At 38.3% G+C, this 27,576-nt stretch overlaps 1 protein-coding gene across 5 annotated transcripts in view; it reads right to left on the bottom strand.

The window, feature by feature from the left end:
• Window positions 1–27,576, bottom strand: part of ripor1 (RHO family interacting cell polarization regulator 1) — a 299,969-nt gene that overhangs the window by 101,458 nt on the left and 170,935 nt on the right. For 2 of the 5 annotated variants that reach the window (XM_028809409.2, XM_028809408.2), the window contains exon 2: window positions 11,455–11,578. In XM_028809409.2, coding sequence (XP_028665242.2) covers window positions 11,455–11,552 — 98 coding nt within the window. In that variant the 5' untranslated portion in view covers window positions 11,553–11,578. Of the gene's footprint in view, window positions 1–11,454; window positions 11,579–25,859; window positions 25,999–27,576 lie in introns of those variants that run through there. The other 3 variants (XM_028809406.2, XM_028809410.2, XM_028809411.2) reach the window with 3 other exon arrangements.

Genomic DNA, 27,576 nt, shown 5'->3' with positions numbered 1-27,576 from the left:
TTTTGGTTGATTAATAATAAAATGGCAATGCAGGTAGAAGCCATAATAATGTTGGATTTGAAAAAGAAATTTAAATTTGGTTAGTTAATTCAGCAAGAGAGATAATTAATCAAATTCTTTGGCAAAGCTTCTACTTTATTTACCTTACCTTTCCTCTGTTGTAGGACGGGGTCCTCCGGCATTTAGACATATCAGGGTAACTGAAGCAGACTCGTTTTAAGAAATGGAATAATACAATTGATTAATAAACAGGATTATAGAAATATGGTGACTGCATATGTGTTGACATATTAGATTGGACGCAGACAGACTAGACAGACAAAATATAGCATACAGTGCATACGGAAAGTATTCACAGCGCATCACTTTTTCCACATTTTGTTATGTTATAGCCTTATTCCAAAATGCATTAAATTCGTTTTTTCCTCAGAATTCTACACACAACACCCCATAATGACAACGTGAAAAAAGTTTACTTGAGATTTTTGCAAATTTATTAAAAATAAAAAAATTGAGAAAGCACATGTACGTAAGTATTCACAGCCTTTGCCATGAAGCTCAAAATTGAGCTCAGGTGCATCCCGTTTCCCCTGATCATCCTCGAGATGTTTCTGCAGCTTAATTGGAGTCCACCTGTGGTAAATTCAGTTGATTGGACATGATTTGGAAAGGCACACACCTGTCTATATAAGGTCCCACAGTTGACAGTTCATGTCAGAGCACAAACCAAGCATGAAGTCAAAGGAATTGTCTGTAGATCTCCGAGACAGGATTGTCTCGAGGCACAAATCTGGGGAAGGTTACAGAAAAATTTCTGCTGCTTTGAAGGTCCCAATGAGCACAGTGGCCTCCATCATCCGTAAGTGGAAGAAGTTCGAAACCACCAGGACTCTTCCTAGAGCTGGCCGGCCATCTAAACTGAGCGATCAGGGGAGAAGGGTCTTAGTCAGGGAGGTGACGAAGAACCCGATGGTCACTCTGTCAGAGCTCCAGAGGTCCTCTGTGGAGAGAGGAGAACCTTTCAGAAGGACAACCATCTCTGCAGCAATCCACCAATCAGGGCTGTATGGTAGAGTGGCTAGACGGAAGCCACTCCTTAGTAAAAGGCACATGGCAGCCCGCTTGGAGTTTGCCAAAAGGCACCTGAAGAAAATTCTCTGGTCTGATGAGACAAAGATTGAACTCTTTGGTGTGAATGCCAGGCGTCACGTTTGGAGGAAACCATGCACCGCTCATCACCAGGCCAATACCATCCCTACAGTGAAGCATGGTGGTGGCAGCATCATGCTGTGGGGATGTTTTTCAGCGGCAGGAACTGGGAGACTAGTCAGGATAAAGGGAAAGATGATTGCAGCAATGTACAGAGACATCCTGGATGAAAACCTGCTCCAGAGCGCTCTTCACCTCAGACTGGGACGACGGTTCATCTTTCAGCAGGACAACGACCCTAAGCACACAGCCAAGATATCAAAGGAGTGGCTTCAGGACAACTCTGTGAATGTCCTTGAGTGGCCCAGACAGAGCCCAGTCTTGAATCCGATTGAACATCTCTGGAGAGATCTTAAAATGGCTGTGCACCGACACTTCCCATCCAACCTGATGGAGATTGAGAGGTGCTGCAAAGAGGAATGGGTGAAACTGGCCAAGGATAGGTGTGCCAAGCTTGTGGCATCATATTCAAAAAGACTTGAGGCTGTAGAATTCTGAGGAAAAAATGAATTTAATCCATTTTGGAATAAGGCTGTAACATAACAAAATGTGGAAAAAGTAATGCGCTGTGAATACTTTCCGGATACACTGTATAGGCTGGCTGTTTACTGGTATTTAGAGCTCTACTTTATCTTGGCACAGATAAATAGTTTTACTATACCAAGTCTTTATGGATGATGCCCAGTGTTGTGTGGAGTTGTTGTGACAGTTTTAAAGTAAGGCTGAACTTTCTCCCAACTGGATTAAAGACACTTCTAGTTACAAAATCAGTGTCTTTTTATAGGTGGTTTATTAGCTCCATCTTAGTTATCATCATCATTTGAATTATAGGTCTTTGTCCTTGCTTGAGCCCATTTTGTGCATTCTTGCTCAAGAGGTCTGCAGAGGGGCCTCTATTGATATGTCAGTGCAACTCTGATTTACACCTTTGTTATCAGGTGAAATCCAGGCAGATCTTTATACAAGCTGGAGTTCAGTCACTTAGTTTGGAACGCAAAGCTGGGGGGAGGTTTGCACAGCTGGATGCCTGCATCTCTGATAACTCTGTTTTCTTAACATGCCTAGTGTTCCATGAAAGCCTAGCAGAATGGGAAATAAGTCTGCACCTACTGGTGTATGTTTCAGAGGGCCTTTAGAAATAGCTTGAAAATTGTTTACTTTTTTTTTTTTTTTTTTTTTTTTTTTTTTTACTATAAAGCTTCTGAGGTTTTTCATTTTCCATTAAAAAACTTTTGTAAATCTTGAAATTAGATGCTTAGTTTATTGTTTACAGCAATTTTTAATGTATGGTCATATGAAAAAGTTTGGGAACCCCTCTCAGCCTGCATAATAATTTACTCTACTTTCAACAAAAAAGATAACAGTGGTATGTCTTTCATTTCCTAGGAACATCTGAGTACTGGGGTGTTTTTCCGAACAAAGATTTTTAGTGAAGCAGTATTTAATTGTATGAAATTAAATCAAATGTGAAAAACTGGCTGTGCAAAAATTTGGGTACCCTTGTAATTGTGCTGATTTGAATGCATGTAACTGCTCAATACTGATTACTTGCAACACCAAATTGGTTGGATTAGCTCATTAAGCCTTGAACTTCATAGACAGGTGTGCCCAATCATGAGAAAAGGTATTTAAGGTGGTCAATTGAAGTTATGCTTCCTTTGACTCTCCTCTGAAGAGTGACAGTATGGGATCCTCAAAGTAACTCTCAAAAGATATGAAAACAAAGATTGTTCATTATCATGGTTCAGGGCACAGGTGTCGTACTCCAGTCCTCCAGGGCCGCAGTGGTTGCATGTTTTCATTCTAACCATCTTCTTCATTAGTGAGCCTTTTTACTGCTAATTAACTTCTTTTGCTTTAGTTTTAATTAACTTGACTCAGGCCCCTTAATTGTCTCTTTTTCCTTAATTAGTAGGCAAACAATAATGAGACATCAAACAAGCCACCATATGACCAGCTCACCTGTGCCCATCACACAATATCTGAAAATAAATAAAGGTGAAGGTCTCAGTAAGGTTGATCTCTCAGGTCACCAAAACATTTTGAAAATGTTCTTAGAAAAAACAGAAAAATCAACAGATTTGGAAATGTCTGCTGTGGCAGAATGAGAGCAGCAACAAGCCATTGAATTAAATAATGGGCTTAATTAACAGCAAGAATCAGCTTCTCATTAAGAGACTGTTTGGAGTGAAATTGGTTGGAGTTTGAAATCCCAGTTTAGCTGGTCATCTGTTGGCTCGTTTCATGTCTCATTTCTGTTTGGCTGCTGAAGAAAGGAATCAATTCGAGGACTGATTCCTTAAAAACAGGGCTATTAAAATGAATGGAAAATGAGTTAATTAGCAGTGAAAATTGCTCGCTGATTAGGAAAAGGGTTAGAATGAAAACCTGTAGCCACTGCAGCCCTCCAGGCCCAGAGTTCGACACCCCTGGTTCGACATCTCTGGTTTAGGGGAAGGCTACAAAAAGCTATCTCAGAGGTTTAAACTGTCAGTTTCAACTGTAAGGAGTGGAATCAGGAAACGGAAGGCCACAGGCACAGTTGCTGTTAAACCCAAGTCTGGCAGGCCAACAAAAATACTGGAGCGGCATATGCGCAGGATTGTGAAAATGGTTACAGACAACCCACAGATCACCTCCAAAGACCTGCAAGAACATCTTGCTGCAGATGATGTATCTGTACATCATTCTACAATTCAGCGCAATTTGTACAAAGAACATCTGTATGGCTGGGTGATGAGAAAGAAGCCCTTTCTGCACTCACACCACAAACAGAGTCGCTTGTTGTATGCAAATGATTATTTAGACAAACCATTCATGAAGAGAGAGAAGTACAATGTTCTGGAATGGCCGTCACAGTCCCCTGACTTAAATATCATCGAAAATCTATGGGATGATTTGAAGCAGGCTATCCATGCTCGGCAGCCATCAAATTTAACTGAACTGGAGAGATTTTGTATGAAAGAATGGTCAAAAATACCTCCATCCAAAATCCAGACACTCATCAAAGGCTATAGGAGGCGTCTAGAGGCAGTTATATTTGCAAAAGGAGGCTCAACTAAGTATTGATGTAATATCTCTGTTGGGGTACCCACATTTATGCACCTGTCTAATTTTGTTATGATGCATATTGCATATTTTCTGTTAATCCAATAAACTTAATGTCACTGCTGAAATACTACTGTTTCCATAAGGCATGTCATATATTAAAAGGAAGTTGCTACTCTGAAAGCTCGGCCAATGATAAACAAAAATCCAAAGAGGGGTTCCCAAACTTTTTCATATGACTGTATAGTGTTCTTTTATTAATATATTAATCATATAATGATTCAAACACATCTGTACATCACTTTATTATTACTAACTAGGGGACTTTGCCCCCTGCTTGCTTCGCTCGTCCACCTCCTCTAACCCCCACCCCCCCTTGCAACCTCGGGGCGCGCTATGCGCCAGCCAGTTCACGTCTCTGCCGCTCAAATTGTGAATGGGCGGGCTGAACGCACGCTAAGCAGATGCGGTTGGATCAGCTGCTGGCTTGCTGCTGCCGAGCTGCGTGTTCTGTTTGTCGCACTTCGTGTTGATCGTTTAAAAGCCTGTACAACAGCTGTCCTTTTGTTTCACTGCCTTGTCTTGTAGGACATCAAAGTGTCTTTCCGAGAAAATTACGTCTCGACCCAAGATTTTTTATCATAAATAGATATACACCTATTAGCCAACCTATTAAAAACTACTGACACATTAAGTGAATAAGATACCTCGTTACAATGGCACCTATCAATGGGTTGGATAAATTAGGCAGGAAGTGAGCAGTCAGTGGTGGCACGGTGGCGCTGTGGTAGCGCTGCTGCCTCGCAGTTAGGAGACCCGGGTTCACTTCCTGGGTCCTCCCTGCGTGGAGTTTGCATGTTCTCCCCGTGTCTGCGTGGGTTTCCTCCGGGCGCTCCGGTTTCCTCCCACAGTCCAAAGACATGCAGGTTAGGTTGATTGGTGATTCTAAATTGGCCCTAGTGTGTGCTTGGTGTGTGGGTGTGTTTGTGTGTGTCCTGCGGTGGGTTGGCACCCTGCCCAGGATTGGTTCCCTGCCTTGTGCCCTGTGTTGGCTGGGATAGGCTCCAGCAGACCCCCGTGACCCTGTGTTCGGATTCAGCGGGTTGGAAAATGGATAGATGGATGAGCAGTCAGTTCATTAAGGTGAGTAGGGGGCGTTGCCCCCTGCTCGGTTCGCTTGCCAACCCCCGTGTTTGGAAAACCAGATACACACTTTTAAGATTTTTTTTTCCTTTGAATTGTTGCTATTTCATTAGTTTCACTTTTATTTCAGAACCTATGTAAAAACAATATTTGGAATCTTTCGAGTTCCAATATGCTAAATCTTTTAAATGAGGTCAGTGAGACGTGTTTAATGACTTTGTACCATAATTCAGGATAGGTTTCTCTGTTTGGAATTTCAGCACAGACAAAGCAATCTACATCATCAGCAGTTGTTAATTTTTTTTTTTGCAAAGTAACCAATAAATGTATGTGAGGTAAAACACGTTTTTGAAATTCTCTGACTTAAACTTCAAAGCCTTACAATATTTACATACTTCTGACATATCACCTGTGTCCATATATTTGATCTTAATTCACCTTTTAGTTATTTCTCTGAGTAATAATTTCTCTTTTTTTGCGCTAATGCGATGTTTACTTTCTTTTTTTGACACTGTCGTTTTTTTCTGCTTTCATATTCTGTATCTTGCTCTGCATGTGTTTTGCGCCTACGTTTTTTTTTTTTTTTTTTTTGAGTCTTTTGAATTCCAGTTTTCATTTTCTCTAACTACTTACCGAACGTGGTCCAAGGAAGGACAACCTGTGAACCGGCGGCAGGGTCATGATCACCCAAGGCTCATTAATGCTTCTTGGGAGCTCATCTGATCTATTCTCTAGAACAAGGTTTTAGAACACACAGTACATTGCACCTTGTTGTAAATGTGGCTGCATAGTCACAGACCAGCCAGAGTGCCATATGCTAACCCCCTTGTCCACCACCAACAATGCCTATAGTGGACAAGAGTATCATAATTGGACCATGGAGAAATGGATGAAGGTGGCCTGGTATGATGCATCATGTTTTAATTTAGATCATGTGGATGGCAGGGTGTGTATGTATTGTTTACTAGGGAAAGAGATAGCAGCAGGATGTACCATGAGAAGAAGGCAAGCCGGTGGTTGGAGCGTAATGCTCTGGACAATGTTGTGCTGGTAAATCTCGGGTCCTGGCTTTCATGTGGATGTTACTTTGACCCGTGCCAACTGCCTAAAGATTGTTGTATACCATGTTCACCCATTCTTGGCAATTGTATATTCTGATGGTGGTGGCCTTTTTCAGCAGGATAATGCACCGTGCCACACTGGAAAAAAAACTTTTCAGGAATGGTTTGAGGAACATTGACAAAGAGTTCAAGGTGTTGACTTGGACTCCAAATTCCCCATATCTCAGTCCAATCAAGCATCTGAGGGATGTGCTGGAAAAACTAGTCTGGTCTTTGTGGGGTCCACCTCGCAAGTACAAGACTTAAAGGATCTGCTGCTAACATCTTGGTGCCAGATACCTCTGGACACCTTCAGAGGTTTTATGCAGTCCATGCCTTGGCAGGTCAGAGCTGTTTTTGCAGCACATGCAGGACCTACACCATATTAGGTTGGTGGTTTTAATGTTGTGGCTGACTGGTGTAGTTGCAATACTACAATACAATATGGTATTACTCTTTCTTGTTAAAGTCATCCATAATTGTGAGAATTTACACATATGTGAAAACCCTCTCTGGTACACAGATCTATACTGTATGTGGGCACCTACTCTTGATAATGATTTTGAAACAAAATATATTTTGAATTGTAAACGTCATACTGTTGACTGCCACACAATTAAAACTGCTCTATAATAGAAATTAAAGCATAAGTAAAACAGAAATTGAAAAATCTGCACCTTCACCACACAAAAATTTATTTCAGCTAAAGACCAAAAAGGTAAATCAAATTGGCAAAGAAATTTGTACAATTAGGCAAACACATGAAATATACAGCTTTTTCACTACACTTTAATGGCAGCTCTGGAGGAGATTATTACCTCTGTGCTGCTGCCCTGCTCTTGCCACAGACTAGAATATGGTTTGACTCTCTTGTTATTCCATCAGTCAACTACATATACAAAATATGGTGCCTCTTGTCTTTGTTGCAGAGGGCTAAAATGTTTAAATTCTTCTTCTTTATGAAAATCACAGCCCTTGCTAGTACCAAGTACATTAATGCAATATAAATAAAATTTATTATTATTATTATTATTAATCAAGCTAAAAACAGGAAAATAAATTGTCTTAAACTTAAAAGGAAATGTTAAATATTTTGAATATAAAAACTGTCAAATTCTGATTGCTTCCATCAAAGTTTAAAAACTAGGTGTAAACAATAAAAATTAACTTAAAATCCAAGACTACATTTTAGTGGAAAAGTGTGTTTCAGGCACCATATCCGTAACAATAATATATTAAGTCTAAAGAGCATTTAGAAGCTTTTAATTGTTTTGTGTTTTTCTAACTCAACATTCTATACATCATGGAGGGGAATATAAAAATAAATAATAATAATAATAATACATTTATATAGCACCTTTCCCAACATAAAGTAGTATTTTTAAATAGAGCTGGAACAACGAAATCGTCTTGAAACAGTGAGGCTCAAAAAAGAAATCGTACACGTGGATCCACCTCGAATATGACAACTTTCTTCCACTATCTACTGCCTCCTTATCCCTGGATCTGCTACAAAAGTTTTTTGTTTCTACAGAAACACTATCGCCAAGTCACAAGATTTGGCCAAATCACTCCTCTCTCCAGCTGGAAATGTAAAAAGATGAGTTCTAGTGTGGAGTTGCACAGTGTATGAAGTTGCTGTATCACTGGGTTCAGCTGTACATTTTGACTTGCAGAATATTAGCATTCAAGGATGAGTCTACAGTATTAGGTGAGTAGTACATAACATATCAGAGCTGTAGTTACTACTGGTCCACTCATCCTATAACTTCAACAACATAAACATTACTGTTCTGATTCTAACTAGGGAAAGTTTAAAATCTCTATTTTCGCAGTTCTAGTGCTTCTTAGTTGACCTATTTCTTGGCACCTGGTCTGTCAACAAGTTGGCCCTCACTCATCAACCTTTACACAAGGATGTTCAAAGATATGACAAACTGCATCACTGGGATTGTTTGTCAATTAATTATAAAACTATTAGCCGACCTTGGGGAAATCACTGTTCACAAGTACAAAAATAGATACATAGAACACAACAACCATTAACACATCTTACATAACAGCCTTAGAAAAATAGAACACCTTTGTTTATGGACATTAAATTTTATGAAATTGGTTTTCCAGAGAGTGAAAGATATTTTGTAATGTTTTGATATTTATTCATGTGAGAAAAAGAGTTTATTAGAAGAAATGCATTTTTAGTCTTGTATTATATTGCAGTAATTTTGCGTTGTACAGTACTTTTTAATGTACTGTATTTGGTACTGTATAAAAGGTACTTAAAAATTCCATTCCTAATATAGTTATTGATTTTTCAATGCACAAAAGGCAATTATTAACATAAGAATCAAGTCAACAACTCCTATTTGACAAACTACAGTGCATCCAGAAAGTATTCACAACGCATTACTTTTTCCACATTTTGTTATGTTACAGCCTTATTCCAAAATGGATTAAATTCATTTTTTTCCTCAGAATTCTACACACAACAACCCATAATGACAACGTGAAAAAAGTTTACTTGAGGTTTTTGCAAATTTATTAAAAATAAAAAAACTGAGAAATCACATGTACATAAGTATTCACAGCCTTTACTCAATACTTTGTTGATGCACCTTTGGCAGCAATTACAGCCTCAAGTCTTTTTGAATATGATGCCACAAATTTGGCACACCTATCCTTGGCCAGTTTCACCCATTCCTCTTTGCAGCACCTCTCAAGCTCCATCGGGTTGGATGGGAAGCGTCGGTGCACAGCCATTTTAAGATCTCTCCAGAGATGTTCAATCGGATTCAAGTCTGGGCTCTGGCTGAGCCACTCAAGGACATTCACAGAGTTGTCCTGAAGCCACTCCTTTGATATCTTGGCTATGTGCTTAGGGTCGTTGTCTTGCTGAAGGATGAACCGTCGCCCCAGTCTGAGGTCAAGAGCACTCTGGAGCAGGTTTTCATCCAGGATGTCTCTGTACATTGCTGCAGTCATCTTTCTCTTTATCCTGACTAGTCTCCCAGTCCCTGCCGCTGAAAAACATCCCCACAGCATGATGCTGCCACCACCATGCTTCACTGTAGGGATGGTATTGGCCTGGTGATGAGCGGTGCCTGGTTTCCTCCAAACGTGATGCCGGGCATTCACACTAAAGAGTTCAATCTTTGTCTCATCAGGCCAGAGAATTTTGTTTCTCATGGTCTGAGAGTCCTTCAGGTGCCTTTTGGCAAACTCCAGGCGGGCTGCCATGTGCCTTTTACTAAGGAGTGGCTTCTGTCTGGCCACTCTACCATACAGGCCTGATTGGTGGATTGCTGCAGAGATGGTTGTCCTTCTGGAAGGTTCTCCTCTCTCCACAGAGGACCTCTGGAGCTCTGACAGAGTGACCATCGGGTTCTTGGTCACCTCCCTGACTAAGGCCCTTCTCCCCAGATCGCTCGGTTTAGATGGCCGGCCAGCTCTAGGAAGAGTCCTGGTGATTTCAAACTTTTTCCACTTACGGATGATGGAGGCCACTGTGCTCATTGGGACCTTCAAAGCAGCAGAAATTTTTCTGTAACCTTCCCCAGATTTGTGCCTCGAGATAATCCTGTCTCGGAGGTCTACAGACAATTCCTTTGACTTCATGCTTGGTTTGTGCTCTGACATGAACTGTCAACTGTGAGACCTTATATAGACAGGTGTGTGCCTTTCCAAATCATGTCCAATCAACTGAATTTACCACAGGTGGACTCCAATTAAGCTGCAGAAACATCTCAAGGATGATCAGGGGAAACGGGATGCACCTGAGCTCAATTTTGAGCTTCATGGCAAAGGCTGTGAATACTTATGTACATGTGATTTCTCAGTTTTTTTATTTTTAATAAATTTGCAAAAACCAAGTAAACTTTTTTCATGATGTCATTATGGGGTGTTGTGTGTAGAATTCTGAGGGAAAAAAATGAATTTAATCCATTTTGGAATAAGGCAGTAACATAACAAAATGTGGAAAAAATGATGCACTGTGAATACTTTCCGGATATAGAATACTTACTGTAACTGAAGTAATTTGGAAGATGGAAGAGAGTACTGTATACAAAGACAAATTATTAACATATAAAGAGATGCCTGCTTTTCTTTTTGTTGTCTGTATATAAAAAAAAAAAAATAAAAAAACACAGCTTCTGTTTTAAGAGAGTGGCTGTATAAAAAAAAATGCTGCCTTGGCAAAATATACATAGGATGTCAGCCTGTGGCACCTCTTCTGAACCCAGCATGTCAGCTCAATCTACCACCACCAGCTTTTTTCAGTTTCTGATTTCCTGTGCTTCCTCACATTCTTCATGCTTTGTTTTCACAAACTGCCACCAATCAGCTCAAATCTGAGGAGTGTCATGTCCGGTTTATATTTATGCCTAAATACAGCTTCCCTTCATATTCAATCTGAGTGCCCCTCAACGAATTGACACTTTGCCACCACTGTACACTTGAAACCAAGAAGGGATGGATGCACTAGGGTATCCTTCCTCTGCTAATTTCAAGAAGAAAAAAAATAGTGCACTCTACTAAGCAATAGAACCTATCCTCCAACTTAAGCTGTGTATCTGTTTCTCATCAGCAAAAAACAAAAACAAAATTGATTAATTATGAAGAGTAGGATAAGTTATTTCATTTTTAAAGGACAACAATTTTAAGGTTAATTGAAAATAAACCTGTATGTTGTTACTCAGCTGCTGGTCTGGAAAAAATTGTGACGTATGTTCTAGAGACATCCTACCTACTACACATAATAAATACTTGTTCCAATTAACCTCTGGATTTATTTTTATGGTAAAGTAACCTACACCCCGAAAACATGGTATTCCACATTTGAATAGGAATTGGCATCATATTGGTTCATATTTAAATCACAAAACTATAAGAAGTTGACTGTACTGTTACCCCCTCTTGCACCAGTGTCTATCACCTTCAATAATTCTTCACTCACCTGTAGGGCTTGTCCTGTGATGAATTCACTCCAGCAAACGACTGGCTCCTAGTAATGGATGAGATGTGACGACGACAAGGCCTCACGGAAAGGGACATGGTGGACACTGCCCTGGAGGGGCTCCCTGCAAAACAAGGGGGACCAATCTGATATAAGTCCTTGGAAGATTTAAGTAATAACAACAACACTTTACATTTATATAGTGCTTTTATGAGCTTGATCACATATTCAAATTCCGAAGCATTCTAAAACTCATCAATTGCATTCTAACAAATCTCTGCAAAGGGATTAAGTTTTGCATACATGTATCCAAGTAAAGCAGACATTAAGCCAAGCACCTTAATGGTTAGATTTCAATTAGACCAATATAAAATTTAAAAGTATTCAGTATCATTTTGAGCCAGAAGTTTGTGCAACCTACTAGTAGGTTATCAGTAGCTAATATTATTGGCAAATGGCAAACAATTACTTACATCACCAATAAACATTACTTTGCTAATGATTTGAATCATGTGGTTTATTTAATATGTGAATCCTGATAGGCCGTAAACATATCTCAGACACATTGCATTTGCAGTAGAAACTTTAAATGCATCTTTAGATGAAAGATACTGATCTAATTAATTTTTCCCTTGCAAAATGAAAACTAACAATTAGACAAGGAATGGAATTCAAAATGGTGGGTGTACCAGAGTTTTGCACACTTCATGCATTTTTTACTGATAGAGGTGCACAGTGGAAGCCATCTGGGGTATATTAAGAGAAGTCAAGAGGAAGAGGATGTTCTATAATGCTACAAATGTGCTGCTCACAGATCATAGATTTGCCACGTTTAGGATATGTGAGCAAAGTCAAAGTTGGTGATAAAAAATCTTGCTTGTATTGTTCAATAGTTGTGACTAACTACACAGCCAAAGATATGTTGCCTCTTATTTTTCTATATTTGTGGAAGACCTCCGGTTCAGATAAGAAGAAAATATATATCCTCTGAAAAGCACATCCTGGTAGTTTTATAGTATCTTTCCACTGGTGCTGGTTTTAACAATTTATCCAATTGTTTTGGAATAAGCAAAACATCAATAAGTCAAAGCAATTGGGAAATTGTTTTTTCTCCCCTGATCAGCTCTACAACAGATATACACCATTCTCCCACAAGTGCCACTTCAGTTATGGAATTGGGGGTGGATCTGAAAGGAGATGTGGGGTTTTCTTCCTTGCAACAGTACAATTCATGGCTGACATATCCATTAATGCCCCAAACGTTTTATGACAACCAAAAAGAATGCCACTTAATTTAACTCCAGGCTATAACTGATCATTTGTGTACTGGTTAAGTTTTATTATTTAGGAGGAGGAGATGAAGGCTGACATTATGTGGCAACTAAAATATTTATTATGCTTTAAAATGACTCTCGAGAGAATGGGTAAAGCAAACGCTCTTAATTATGTGAATACATGTTAATAAATGTGAAATGGCTATGATACATTGTACTGATCTCACACTGCCCTGCTTATATTTTGTGTTTTTTCCAAATCCAAAAGTGCCAATAAATAATGACTGATGAGACTAGCCTTTTAGCACTTGTATCGACAGCATACTCTAAATTGGCATAGACAGCTTTTCTGCTGTACACACAAATGACTACAAAGTTTGTAAATCTTTTGCAATAACAACATTCCTACTAAGGCGACAAATAATTTTGGTTAAATCTTTTGGCTCATCATACTTGATTGTTTTCTTGAAGACAAAATACTGCCAAATTGGTAAGGCAGATACTGTATACAGTCATAAGAAAAAGTATGAGAACCCCTCTTAATTCTTTGGATTTTTGTTTATCATTGGCTGAGCTTTCAAAGTAGCAACTTCCTTTTAATATATGACATGCCTTATGGAAACAGTAGTATTTCAGCAGTGACATTAAGTTAAATGGATTAACAGAAAATATGCAATATGCATCATAACAAAATTAGACAGGTGCATAAATTTGGGCACCCCAACAGAGATATTACATCAATACTTAGTTGAGCCTCCTTTTGCGAATATAAAAGGCCTCTAGACACCTCCTATGCCTTTGATGAGTGTCTGGATTCTGCATGGAGGTATTTTTGACCATTCTTCCATACAAAATCTCTCCAGTTCAGTTAAATTTGATGGCTGCCGAGCATGGACAGCCTGCTTCAAATCATCCCATAGATTTTCGATGATATTCAAGTCAGGGGAATGTGACAGTCATTCCAGAACATTGTACTTCTCCTTCTGCATGAATATCTTTGTAGATTTCGAACTGTGTTTTTGGTCATTGTCTTGTTGGAATATGCAACCGCTGCGTAACTTCAACTTTGTAACTGATGCTTGAACATTATCCTGAAGAATTTGTTGATATTGGGTTGAATTCATCTGACCCTTGACTTTAACAAGGGCCCCAGTCCCTGAACTAGCCACACAGCCCCACAGCATGATGGAACCTCCACCAAATTTGACAGTAGGTAGCAGGTGTTTTTCTTGGAATGCGGTGTTGTTCTTCCACCATGCAAAGCGCTTTTTGTTATGACCAAATAACTAAATTTTTGTCTCATCAATCCAAAGCACTTTGTTCCAAAATGAATCTGGCTTGTCTAAATGAGCATTTGCATACAACAAGCGACTCTGTTTGTTGCGTGAGTGCAGAAAGGGCTTCTTTCTCATCACCCTGCCATACTGATGTTCTTTGTGCAAATTGTGCTGAATTGTAGAATGATGTACAGATACATCATCTGCAGCAAGATGTTCTTGCAGTTCTTTGGATGTGATCTGTGGGTTGTGTGTAACCATTCTCACAATGCTGCGCATATGCCGATCCTGTATTTTTGTTGGCCTATCAGACCTGGGTTTAACAGCGACTGTGCCTGTGGCCTTCCATTTCCTGATTACATTCCTTACAGTTGAAACTGACAGTTTAAACCTCTGAGATAGCTTTTTGGAGCCTTCCCCTAAACCATGAGACTGAACAATCTTTTGAGAGTTGCTTTGAGGATCCCATGCTGTCACTCTTCAGAGGAGAGCCAAAGGGAAGTACAACTTCAATTGACCACCTTAAATACCTTTTCTCATGATTGGACACACCTGTCTATGAAGTTCAAGGCTTAACGAGCGAATCCAACCAATTTGGTGTTGCAAGTAATCAGTATTGAGCAGTTACACGCATTCAAATCAGCAAAATGACAAGGGTACCCAAATTTTTGCACAGCCAGTTTTTCACATTTGATTTAATTTCATACAACTAAATACTGCTTCACTAAAAATCTTTGTTCGGAAAAACACCCCAGTACTCAGATGTTCGTAGAAAATGAAATACATACCACTGTTAGCTTTATTGTTGAAAGTAAATTATTATGCAGGCTGAGAAGGGTTCCCAAACTTTTTCATATGACTGTATCTTCTTAGCCACTAATTCATCTGTCTGAGCTTTCTGAATTAAACAATGTACTTTTGTACATTCTTATACTAATGAAAATTAAAAATAAGCACACCCTGTGGCTAACCTGAAATTAACGTAAAGTGACTAGCAGCATTGAACTTTTAACTCAGTTGAAATGGTGACGCCTCACTCTCAGTGATAACTTATGGGGCAATATATTAACCTTGAGAATTCTATGCACTGCCAAACAAGTGAATAACCACTTTAACTAATAAAATGTTGTCAACATCTGATGCTGGAAAACGAGTGATATTAATAAGGGAAGCTTTTTCACTGTCTAGCTTGGTATGTCAGCAGTTTTACCAAAAGGTGTGCTTACCTCAAAATTTCTACACATGTTGATAGAAGAATTATGCCTTGTTTATCAAATGAGGAAACTCTAGTGTTTCACTGGTTTAATCTTTCTCCTTGTGCAACTTAAAAGCAGTTTTCTCAGGAACGGGAAGAAACTATGCTCCTCCAACCGACTTATTAATTTTAGTGTGATCTGCTTCCACCATTCAGATTAGTTAGTTAATGATGGGTCTCATAAAGCTGGATGGAGAGTTCCTACAAAACAACTGGGCTCAAGAAAGCTATCCTTGGGAAAAGCAAAAGTGGAAGTGGTCGGGAAGAAATTGTTTTGTTTCTTTCACAGAAAAGCAGGATTGAAGTATTCAGTATAGTTGTGATTGTATCTCCCTTTTTCTTTTTTCTCTTAAAGAAGTATGGTATTAGACAGTCATTTTATGTACCAACCTAAAAATTAAAGCATTATCTGTAGTGCTACCTCTGCACATACTGTACCTACGTGACAGAATGTCAAACTGTAAACTCAGGACAATTTACCAGATTGTTTTGTGCATTTACTCACTTTAAATGGATCAAATAAATAAAAGTTCATAAATCTGTTTTTCCTAGAAAAACTGTACTTATGAGGAGCTATATACAGCAAAGAAAGCAAATATCATGCAAAAGTAGCATGATCATACCTTATAAGAAAAGACTAAAGGATACAAGCTTCACATCTCTTTTCTGCCAGCTGTTCTCGGTGAGTCAAGCTGCAACTGATGCAAGATTCATCAAAGCAGGTAAGTAACATACTGATTATTGACAGTATTTCGAGGAATAGTACTTTGACGCTGTCTGATTTTAAAAAAATGAATCTCAAAATGTTTCCACAATGACTGAAGTATGTGGATTGGCACTGCATTCAAGCTTAAGTCAACTGTGAAAGCCTCTGAATGTATTGTGGTCAATATACTGGAGCTAATGGGAATTTTTGTTTTGCTCTCCTCCACTGTCAGCTAGTTATACCTCAGACAATATTAATGGACATATATTTTTAAGATCCCTTCATGTTAATCAGTTCGAAATTGCTTTATTTTACTGTGTTTTAACTAACCTGTATCTTTATGTTTTAGCATCATGTAATTTGTAAAACTTGTAATTGTATGTTACACGTAAACTTGTTATAGTGCCTGCACTCAGTGAAGACGAACTACAAAGAAATAAACTCACTTCAGTATTATGAAAGCACACTCACGACTAACAACTTACAGCTTGAATTTCAGTGTGGGATTGACCGAATCACACCTAATATTAAGAATTCCTGTATGGCTTAGCTTAATCAATAATAAAAAACTATTTTTGTGCAAGTTCACAAATAAAAATATTTGAATCGTCCAAGCTTTGAGAGTGGCCAACAAGCTTGGGGTTGCAATCAGTTTTCTTTAAGTATCTCATAGCTAAATGAGGTAATTAAGAAATTACTGAATCCAACGATGGATCTCTGGCTTTAAAACACCATACACAGGTCAGAAAATTGATTTCATGTTCTGAATGTAATGGACACAGCTACAGACAGCTGTCCACTCTTTTTTTTATTCAAGGTTTCAGGAAGATGATGTGAATCTGGGTAGCACTAGGTACAAGTTGTAGATCAAACTTGGACAGGATGATTCTCAAACATAAGGTAAACCTGCACTTACTCATATGGGGTCAATTTTAAAGTCATCAGTGTGATGATACATGTAAGTATTGGGCAATGAAACTGTACATAGACATTGTAAGATAAAAGTAAAAAAGAAAAAAGTCAGTTTCAAACCAGGTAGCTCTCATTGTACCTGGAGCTAGCCGACAATGGTGACTAAAAAAGCTGCTCAACACATTCAATGCAAAATAAAAATTACAAGTCATTATAAAACTGGATAGGGTCGGACCCTTGTAATCCAGAACTGCAAAAAGCATGTTCAGGATTAATATATTTCAAAACTACCACACGGGCTAGACATTCATGTGGCCCGGCTTATAATACTTACTCATAATGCACAATGCAGCTCCACTCTGATAAGATTCCTAGTATATTAACAACTGTGCAAAATTGTAGAGATACAGGGTTACTAAACCAGCCTCCTTCCTTAAAATAAATGTAACAAACACAATATTTGTGGAACCCCTTAGGTTTCTGAAGTCATAATAACATTCTTTAGTAATAATAAAATTTTGTGTAATGCAGTGAAAGTACATACAGAACATTATGGGAGCAAATGTGAAATGTATGCAACGGCAATGTCTAACTACTAATGTGAGAAACCTTGAAAACAAAGACTGTTAAATAACAGATTAATTTTCAATTAAGAAGCTGGATTTCACATATGTAGGTTTAAAGTGGGAACAAAAACATAATTTCTAAAGTTAAACCATCAGTAGCTTTTGAAATTTGAAATTTTGAATAATCTGACTTGACCATTAACAGTAGAATCCCTGAAGCCTACGAAAAAACTCGTAATCCCAGCCCGCCTTAAATTTTGTTTTGTAAATGTGTCAAACAACACAAGCAGCAAGCAGCCTGCTATCCCACCCCTCCCCCCTTGATGGAGCTCGCCTCCTGCAAAAAGCTTTCCCAGCTCAAGCCAAGGCTCCTTATCTGCATGTGAGGTGTCTGGTGTTGAATAGGGTAAAAAATATAGTCATTTGAAATACATACATTTCATGTGTGTTCCGTGTCTACAGCTATCTGTGTAAATGTAGGATGAAATGCGAGGCAGGAATTGTTGAACACATAACTAAAACAGAAACATTTTTCAACTTTTATTAATAATTGACAAAATGTAGACATTAAGTATATAATGTGTGAAGACTGAAGTCCAAATATAAAATAAACACTTTCGCAAATGGTACAAGTATAACAAAACAAGTGCGCTTTTATTCAAGAATATAACCACAGAAAAAGAAACCTGGTTAGGGTTTGACACTAACACGACACGACAACTTGGGTGGTGCAGTGGTAAAAACTGCTGACTCATAATCGAGAAGTCGCCGGTTCCATTCCAAGCATGACCGTTTTGAGTAGTGAGCTGCTCTTATTGTTACTATTATACAATAAAAACATACATCAGAGAAAGAGAACTGAATCCCTCCCCGCAAGAAACGTCCACTCACACATACGAACAATGCAGCTGCACCAGGAGTAAAGGCGAAAGATGGCACCATTTAGGTGCAGCAAGAGGTCAGGTATCATCCTGCCTGTCAGTCTGCCCCACACATGTCCCTTTTTGAAACAGCAGGGCTTACACAGCTTACCAAGGTATCATGCAAAGTCCTGTTTGTGATTATATTTTGTGATGGTCTTTATATGAAAAACATGTATATGTTACTTATATGAACTCCACTTTTGCCGTTTACTTCTATTTACTTATCTTCCTACAGCGTAAAGTCACAAGTACACTGCAGAGCTTATGTCTGATCAACATGGGCACTGCCATGCTGACACTTCAGTACAGAAGATCTAAACACTAGTGTGGAGAGTTGCTCGCGTACTGGTGTGTTTATAGCTGCAGGTGGAAACTTGCATCGCACTGTAGACTATTTGTGACTTTACGCTGTAGGAAGATAAGTAAATAAATTGAGGTAAACAACATTCGATATGGTGTTTAATTAACATATATATGTTTTTCATACAAACACCATCACAAAACAACCACAAACAGGACTTTACAAGATACCATGGCGAGTTCTGTAAGCCCTGCTTTTTTGTTGAATGGCATTTGTGGGGCAGACTGACTTGCTGGATGACACCCGACCTCTTGCTGCATCCAAACAGTGCCATCTTTCGCCTTTACGCCTGGTGCAGCTGCATTGTTCTTATGTGTGAGTGGACGTTTCTTGCCGGAAGGGCATTTGTTCTCTTTCTCTGATTTAGAGCCCTTATCCACATCTGAGTTCACCTCTGTTATAGCACGTCTTTATTTGAAAACAGCAGTGTCAGATTGGGGGGGTCGGTGTGTGAACATGACTGAGAGAATAAAACGGATTAAAAACAAAAACCTTTACAAGTACCATAAATTTACACCAGCAGTTACAGACTCAAATCAAATGTATGTTTTTATTGTATAACTAGGGGGCTTCGCTTGCCAACCGGCCCACCCTCCCCCAGCCTGCGCTATGTGCCAGCCACTTCACATCTCTGCCGCTCACATATGTGGATTTCACTTTCACCAAACAACAAATCTTTTAATTCTCGTGGATACGCCTCTTCATTGGGAAGAAACACTACTTTTCCCTGATGGCAACACGAATTAGATGATCTACAAGTCTCTGATTTAAAGTTTAAATCCGAACAATATATTCAATCTCTTTTCGCTATTACGTTATTTCACAGAGTAATAATTTCTGTTTGTTTGCGCTAATGCGATCTTTACTTTTTTGAGACTTTCAAATTTTCGTACTTCCATTATCTCTAACCTGCTCTGCATGTGTATTGCGTCAATATTTCTGAATTCTTTACAACGTTCTACTTTGTCATCTACTCTGTCTTTTATTTCCAGCCCCAGGCATGGTTAAATCTCATGGCACAAAGTCTAGTCTTGCGGGATGTGAAAGTATCTCTCTGAAAAAGTCATGTCTCATCCCAGGCTATGAAGTCTTGTCTCATCCCAGGATTTTTTTTATTATAATAAGAGCAATAACAAGAAGAGCATCTCACTATTCAAAACATTAATTCTGGGAATGGGTCAGCATCAAACCCACGACCTCTTGATTATGAGCCAGCAGTTTTTACCGCTGCACCATCCAAGCTGTACTCTAACCCGATTTCTTTTTCTTCGGTTATATTCTTGAATAAAAGCGCATTTGTTTTGTTATATGTGTACTTTTTGTCAAAGTGTTTATTTGATATTTGGACTTCAGTCTTTACACATTATACATTTAATGTCAAAATTTTGACATTAGTACTATAACATGAAAAAAGTGTGTTTTAGGTATGTGTTTAACATTACTTGCATTTCTCGCATTTCCTGTCATCCTCCATTTTATTTACACATATCGTTGTAGACATGGAACACACATGAAATGCATGTGTTCCAAATAACTATATATTTTTTATCCTATTCAACTCCAGGAAACTAACACACAGATAAACGGGACTTGAGCTGGGACAACTACCCACACAACCCATACCCCACCCCTGAGATCAGCTGTGTCAGTGGTTGGTTGGGAAGGGACAGCAGGCTGCTTGTGCTGATCGACACATTTACAAAATAAAAGACGCTGACTCTTGTATCAGGGTCGTATAACTAGATTGTGCTTACTGTGTGTAGTAATACATAATTTCGGAAAGAAAACAGCATAAACTTAACAGAGTCACTAGATGACAATCCATACTTAAAAAGTGTTTGTAAAAGAGATGTTGAAGATTCCAAACAATATTGGTATTTGCAAATTCTGGCGGCACTAACAGTAATGACTGAACTTTGATTGTTAATATTGTTTTAAACAGTATTTTTTCAGTTACTAAACTGAAAAAGTCCAATTAAATATATGATATACATACTAAGGCTCTGCAATGTCTAAAAAGATCACATTGTCATTTGAAAACACTGACAATATTCAATACTATCACAGGGTGTGGTTGGAGAGATGCCTTGGATTACTCATAATTAACTGCTCTACTCTATATACCACAGAAAGTGGGGGATATTGCATGGGTGTTTTAGCTCGTTACAAAAAAAATTGTTTTTGTCTCACAGACTGCTGCAACTCAGCTAGAGTGGTATTCTGTAATATTCAGATGATTCAAAGGTGATTAATTTCAAATTCACTTAAAATTGCTACAAATCATGATGTTATATTGGCACAAATCTCTAAAAGTAGATCAGCCTCAAAAATGGATTTGAATAAATGAGTACCAACAGGAAACTAGAATGCATGCAAATGACATGGTGCCAAAAATAAAAAATAAAAAAAATAACTCTTGATAGCTGATTGGTATTGTGATTTTGCAATGTATGATGTACATTCAGAGGGGCAGTGGCACCGGCTTTTAAAAAAAAAAAAAAAAAAAAAGTAAGACACCACTTTGATATTTAGTATAATCAGTTTAATTCAGATTTATTGTCTTGTGTACACAGGACATTCACATTTCTGGTTGCCTGCAAGCAGTACTTGAAGTGGAACCTTCCAATTTGTTGTTACTTTTACATGACAGGGCCAAGGGCTCCCCCACGGAGGCTGCTGCGCATGTATAATAGTATATGATATCAAAGAGACGTGGGTTCCCCATGAAACATGGAGCGCTTCACTTTTAGCGCTGCCCACAAGGTGAAACAAGCATTTTCCGACATTTTTCCTGTCCAGTGCCCGAGATTCACTGCATAGGATATGTAAAATAGAACACAAGGATTGGCACCAGTTTCCATGTGACCCTGCCCTGGATAAGCAGGTTAGGAAAACAAACAACAAAGGAAAAATACTGTAACACTGCTGACCAGTTACATTATAGCCTGGAGATCCGTCAACCACCACATAAGCATTCCATCACACAAATGAGTGGCTTCAGAGGACCCTATAAAATGGGCAAACCAGCCAAAATTTCACATTCCAAATTGTATGGCCACAGTATGCAATAATTTTAAGGTTAGTGAACTATCTAAAAGAAGAGCAAGAAACCATGGGCAATCAAAGTCTGTGAGTACTGGAGCAGTACATACCTGTGCGCTTCACATTCAAACTTTGTGTGCGACGGCCCAATCAGGCTGCCTTCCTTCAGCTACAGTGCACTACTGCTATACTAGCTAAAGTCGAGAATCTCATATACCTCATGCTGTAAATATCAGTGCTTGACAGCTTTCTTTTAAGTTGTGCAAGATTTTATTAAAAAAATAAAAACAAAAACTGGCGAGGGACGATATCACCTATTATTAGTTCAGCCCTAATATATACACATATTAAAATATATTAGGTAGCTCATGACAATTTTAAAATTCTTGATAAAACATGCTGAATTCCGTAAACCTTATGTAAAAAGCAAGTAAATCTGGCATGAAAATGGAAAACGTCATAAATAAGCGAACAAAACAGATGAAAGTGGAATGGCAACAAATGAGAGCACGACCTGCTTCAAGGCACATAGGCCATTATGGAACAAGGGGTTCACAAGAGTATAAAGTTATGCATAAAATTAACAAGTAAACAATTAGACAATATTATAATTGCATATGAAGCTGCTGCTTTTACCAAAAGTGACTTACCAGGATATAGCATAACCCTAAAAATACTACTACAAATAGAACTGCAAATGAACTACAGCTCATGAGTAGGGCTATGGAATGTCCTGAAAGTTCACAGGATCATTTCAAAACACTGATGTACAATACCATTGCCTGTAATTGAGTTTTTGTTTGTTGGGGAAGGTGGAGAAATTCCTGTGATTACGAAAAATTAGCTACTCTACCTACACACTGTGTAAAATGTCTACACATTTTGGGAGTGTGGGGACATAATTCACATGCATCCTGCTATTCATAAACCCTTATTTCACACTTAGTTCATTAGGTTCAATTTCCATGAAGGTCCAGTTCACATGAGGTATGAATGTGATCTGACATAGAAATAATCTATCTACGTCAAATACTGTGCATTATGGAACAAATTGCACATGTAGTAGTAGTTATACTAAGTGTTTCCTGTTGGTACAGTAACAGGGAATTTCTTTCACAGCTAATGAGTTGAGGGTATACATGAAGCATTAAAAACAATAAAAGGGTACAAATAAATACACTATTCACATTAAAAGAAAAAACTTGCACAATTACCAGTCAATAAGAGCAAGGCAAGCAGCATCTGTTTCAGGCTCACCACTCCATGTTCCAGTGTGTGTGTGATCAGAGAACAGTTTAATTCACTTGTGATTGGGTTGATCAAAACACATACAGAGGTAGCAAGAAACAAATAGCATTGTCCTGTGATACAGACGAGAAAACCCTCTAATCTTACAATCTGAAAGTGATGTGCACAGGTGAGGTGGGGTGTCCTCTCAATGCGCACACAAACTCTGACAAAAAATCCAAAATTTATATTATTGACAAATATATGTAAGTTCAGACAGTAGACATATGATTTTATATAAACTAAATTAAGGTAAGGCACATATGATGGCTACAGGAAGTAAATATGGGAAAATCTTATATTTAAATGAAATTTACCGGCACGTCTTCTGTCATAAAACTGAAGCAAATGCCCTAAGCAGAGCTGGTTTTATTTTGTACCTTGCCTATTTCAAACATGTCATTTTTGTACCAATAACAGTACTGCATAATTTTAAAGTATTCTTCCACTTGTTCAGTAATAGGTATTTTGCTCACAGAGCTGTGTTTGGTAAATAAACCTAATAATTTGGGAAAATCCAGTTGTGTGCAAACACAATTGCTGTTGATCCTCCATATATTTTTCCCCATGAAAAAAATGTTTCTGCCCAGAGAAAGAAGTTCAGGGCACGGCCATGGTGTGTTTATTGATATGTTTAGGTCCCATGAAAGTCTGCAATGTGAAACACAACCAAACTAACTGGAAATTGAAACAAAATAAATCATTGCTTGATTTGGAGCAAAGCAACCCAAGTGTGAAAAAACCTTAGGAGTTCTTGACAGCTTTCTTGTGAGGCACACATGATTATTTATTTAAAAAAAAAAACAAACAAAAAAAAAACAATTGACGGCTGCAGTTTGGCACATTAATGATGTGTCCTGCCAACTGACCAGTTTTTCGGATAATAGATTAACGACTTAACAAGTGCACCAATTACTGACAGATAAGTTGGCCAAGTATTATGTATATATTTTTTTTTATCTGTGATGTAAAAAATAGTAAGAAAAGTCTAAAACCACAAAATTTTTAAATTAAAATTGAACCAGTAACAGTCAGACTCTCTCTTTTTTTTTTTTTTGCACAGATTGTTGTATCCCAGAAAAACTGAGCTGGGAAGTAGAGGGTGGCACATTAGCACTTCCTTCCTCCAGGAACGTTAATAGTAAACAAAGCTGTGAGGGTATCGGACACAGCACAGATAAAAAGGCAAAGTAGTGAAATCAAGTAGATGGTGTGTTTAATTTCTAATGAGTCAATGGTCTTTTTTATGTCCACTTACCCTTACTCAACAACAGCCTATAACACCAGAACACCATGGAGTCAGTGGACACTGTCACACCCACTACAACCACAAATCAGATTTGCATACCTTACAATGACAACATTTAGATGGAGGTGCATATGAATGAAGGGGTCAACTCAGTCAACAGTGAGCTGTATTCTCTCCTCTACAAACCCATTTACTAATGTCTATGCCACTTCCTCATTGGCAAGACCAGATCAGGTCTGTGGAAAGGGGGACTCTGCAGGCCGGATCCCAGGGGGAGTGTCTGCCTTCCACCTATTCTGCAAGCCTAAGACAAACCCTTCCTCTTCCTGCTTGAATGTTTAAGCATAGTTCTAAAGCTTTGCGGTCAGGAGGATGCACTCTTGCTGGAAAAATGAACAATGACACTGCACATTGAGAAGCAGTGATTTTTTCAGCTCCCTACCTCAACTTCTAAGGTAGTAGCTTACTTAGCAATTTTTTGAGTTTGAAAATTTAAGCTAGCATAAGACAAGTAGACAGCTCTTCTTAAGTGAGCAATTTATTAAACAACTAAACTAGCCTGCTTGAAAGAAGATTCCCAGTGTACACAACATTTAAAAAAAAAAGGTTAACTTGGATCCATCTCTTTTTAATTGGCAGGCAACTTTTACTCAACACACCAAGCTTATCTATAAAACCTCCTGCCATTTTTAGATGCTCCACTGATGCAAAAAGCTAATTACTGCTGGTAGTAGTAGCACATTTTTAGTTTAAGCAGTTCTCCCCAACTAGAGATAAAGCCTACCTTTATAAAGTCTAAAAAGGGACACACAAAAGATCTCTGCTCTACATGTCAACCAAACCCGTCCTTTCCTTGATACAGCCTGTTTTAAGATGCCCACATTATTAAGACAGAATTCTTTCTGTGTCTTTTTCAACATAGCACCAGCATAGGAAAAGTCATAAAAATAAAATTACATCACACCTGTGTTTTCTGGAGAAATATTGATTTAGCACTGTACATTAAGACACCTTGTACATTTTTATGGGTTTACTTAGGGTGACATTCCTTTTGAGATTAAGTAAAAAGCTCATAAAGCTCATAAAGCTCAAAGAAAACACACTTCTCCTTAGTTCCCATACAGGAATCAATATACTTTTGTTAACAAAGTCACAGACGTGGGAACTTCTGATAGGCAGCAGTTAAGGAACCTTACAGGCTTACTCTTACAAGGACACCACCACTACTACGAATTCCATGTAACAGTATGGGAAATTCTGCTAAAGGAGCACAGGTAGGAATTATTCACTGTACTGAAATTAATATTCTACAATCATCAACCAACTAAATAACACAAACACACATGCCAATACAAAAAAATACAGAGCTCGACCACCACCCCCATATACTCGAGTCCAACTGCATTTAAAACAAAACTTCCTCTTGTGCTATTAGAAGACTGATATATACATATGATGAGGTGTTAAGAACTGATCTACAGATTTTCCAAGAGCAAATCAACTAACCAAAACAAAGCTAGAATTCCCCTATCAAATAGAAGTCAATCACTCACCTCGAAAGCTGCTGTACATCTTGACTAGTCCTGGAAGGAATGCCCTTTCAGATTGCTGCCTGGACACTTACACCTGGGATTCCCTGTGCGGTCATTACTAGTCTTGAACAGATACAGACACTGAAAGACTAGTGCAGAACACAGGTCCAAAATCAATCTCCTCTCCTCCCTCTGCTTCCCCTGTAAGAAGGGCCTTGACATCACCGAGTTCCTGCCGCTCCTATTTCCACACAAAGCTGACACCCCCCACCCTTTTCTGCTTGGCCAACTACAGAAGTCATTATTTGGCAGCTTGACAGAAAATGTCAATATGCACACAGGGATAATTGTAAACACAATGTGAAAGTACACAACAGAAAAGATAGTAGCACCCACAGAAAAATACATGATTTGCTTTAAAAAAAAAAAAAAAAAAAAAAAAAAAAAAAAAGAAGAGGAAGAAGCGAAGCTATACACAGTTTAACATTGTACAACAACAACAACAAAAGAAAGTGGAGAAAAAGTAATATGGTATGAAATTAATCGGCCAGAGCTTGAAATGTATGCACTACAGTAACAAGAAGTAAAACCGTTAGTGGAATAAGCAGCTGGGGTGTTAGGCTCAAATAAATGAATAAATAAATCATTAATTTAGGAAAGTGTGCCCCAAGTATCACAACACAGAATAGAATGTGATAAACAATACACAAATCCGAACAAAGCTAAATAAGAGTTATATTAGCCACTTCAAAAGAAGTGCATACTGCAGAATAATAAAGGTACAAAAAAGGACCAAAAGAGAAATTAGATATGTCATGCAACAACTGAAATCCATTAGAACAATAGAGGATTAAATGTAATAACTAGGAATTTCTCACAGCAGTATGTATGAAATAGAGCTGATGAAATGCACATGAGTAAAAATTGAAAGGAAAAATAACTACCGAAAATGTACAGTAACTACAGTGGGCACCAGTAGAAGATATACAATATACTATATCCAGAGCAAAGTGATATAAAATTAGCCCAAACATTTAACAATGAGAGGGTGTAAAACTGAAAAACATAATGGACTGAATTAAAATACTACAGGTACAACAATTCAGAGCAAGATTACTGAAAAACATAATTAGACCCAGAACATAATGGGCACACACTAACAAGGTGTGAAACTGCCAAGATGCAGCAGATTAAGGGAGTCCTGAATGCAACAGCAGAAGCTAAAAAGAGTAACTTGGGAAGAGGTTACATGGTTACATGCCATGTGAGTGACTGAAGTGATATACTGCATAATAAAACAGGAAAACACCACCTGTCGCCAAGAAAAAGTATTGTAAAATCTTCCAGCTGGAATCATCTAGACTAACACATATAAGTTCTGGAAGAAAAGAAATTTTGTTCACTTATCATTGGCATCACTTAAGGTTATTTGGTCTCTCTTCTATTCTATCAACTGGTGAGGTACTTACAGGATATGCAGCATTGATTTTGAGTAGTGATTTATTCTTTGAGACAGGAGATTTCTGGGGAGGAATTTCCAAATGAAAGGTGAATGTATCTAATTTTATTTAAAAGTAGCCTCATTGGTACTGGCAAGCAGCACTTTGCAAGAATGCAGTGAATGGCATGGTATCTTCAGTAGTTACTAGGGGATTCATGATGCTAGCTAATCTACAGGTCTAGAAATCACAAGGTTGACAGATCCAGACCTAATGCCACCTCACTATGAGATCTTGAG

This window comes from Erpetoichthys calabaricus, chromosome 9, assembly GCF_900747795.2.
Source record: "Erpetoichthys calabaricus chromosome 9, fErpCal1.3, whole genome shotgun sequence".
NCBI lineage: Eukaryota > Metazoa > Chordata > Cladistia > Polypteriformes > Polypteridae > Erpetoichthys > Erpetoichthys calabaricus.
Note: the sequence above shows the minus strand (reverse complement) of the source record. Positions and strands in the feature narration are given on the sequence as shown.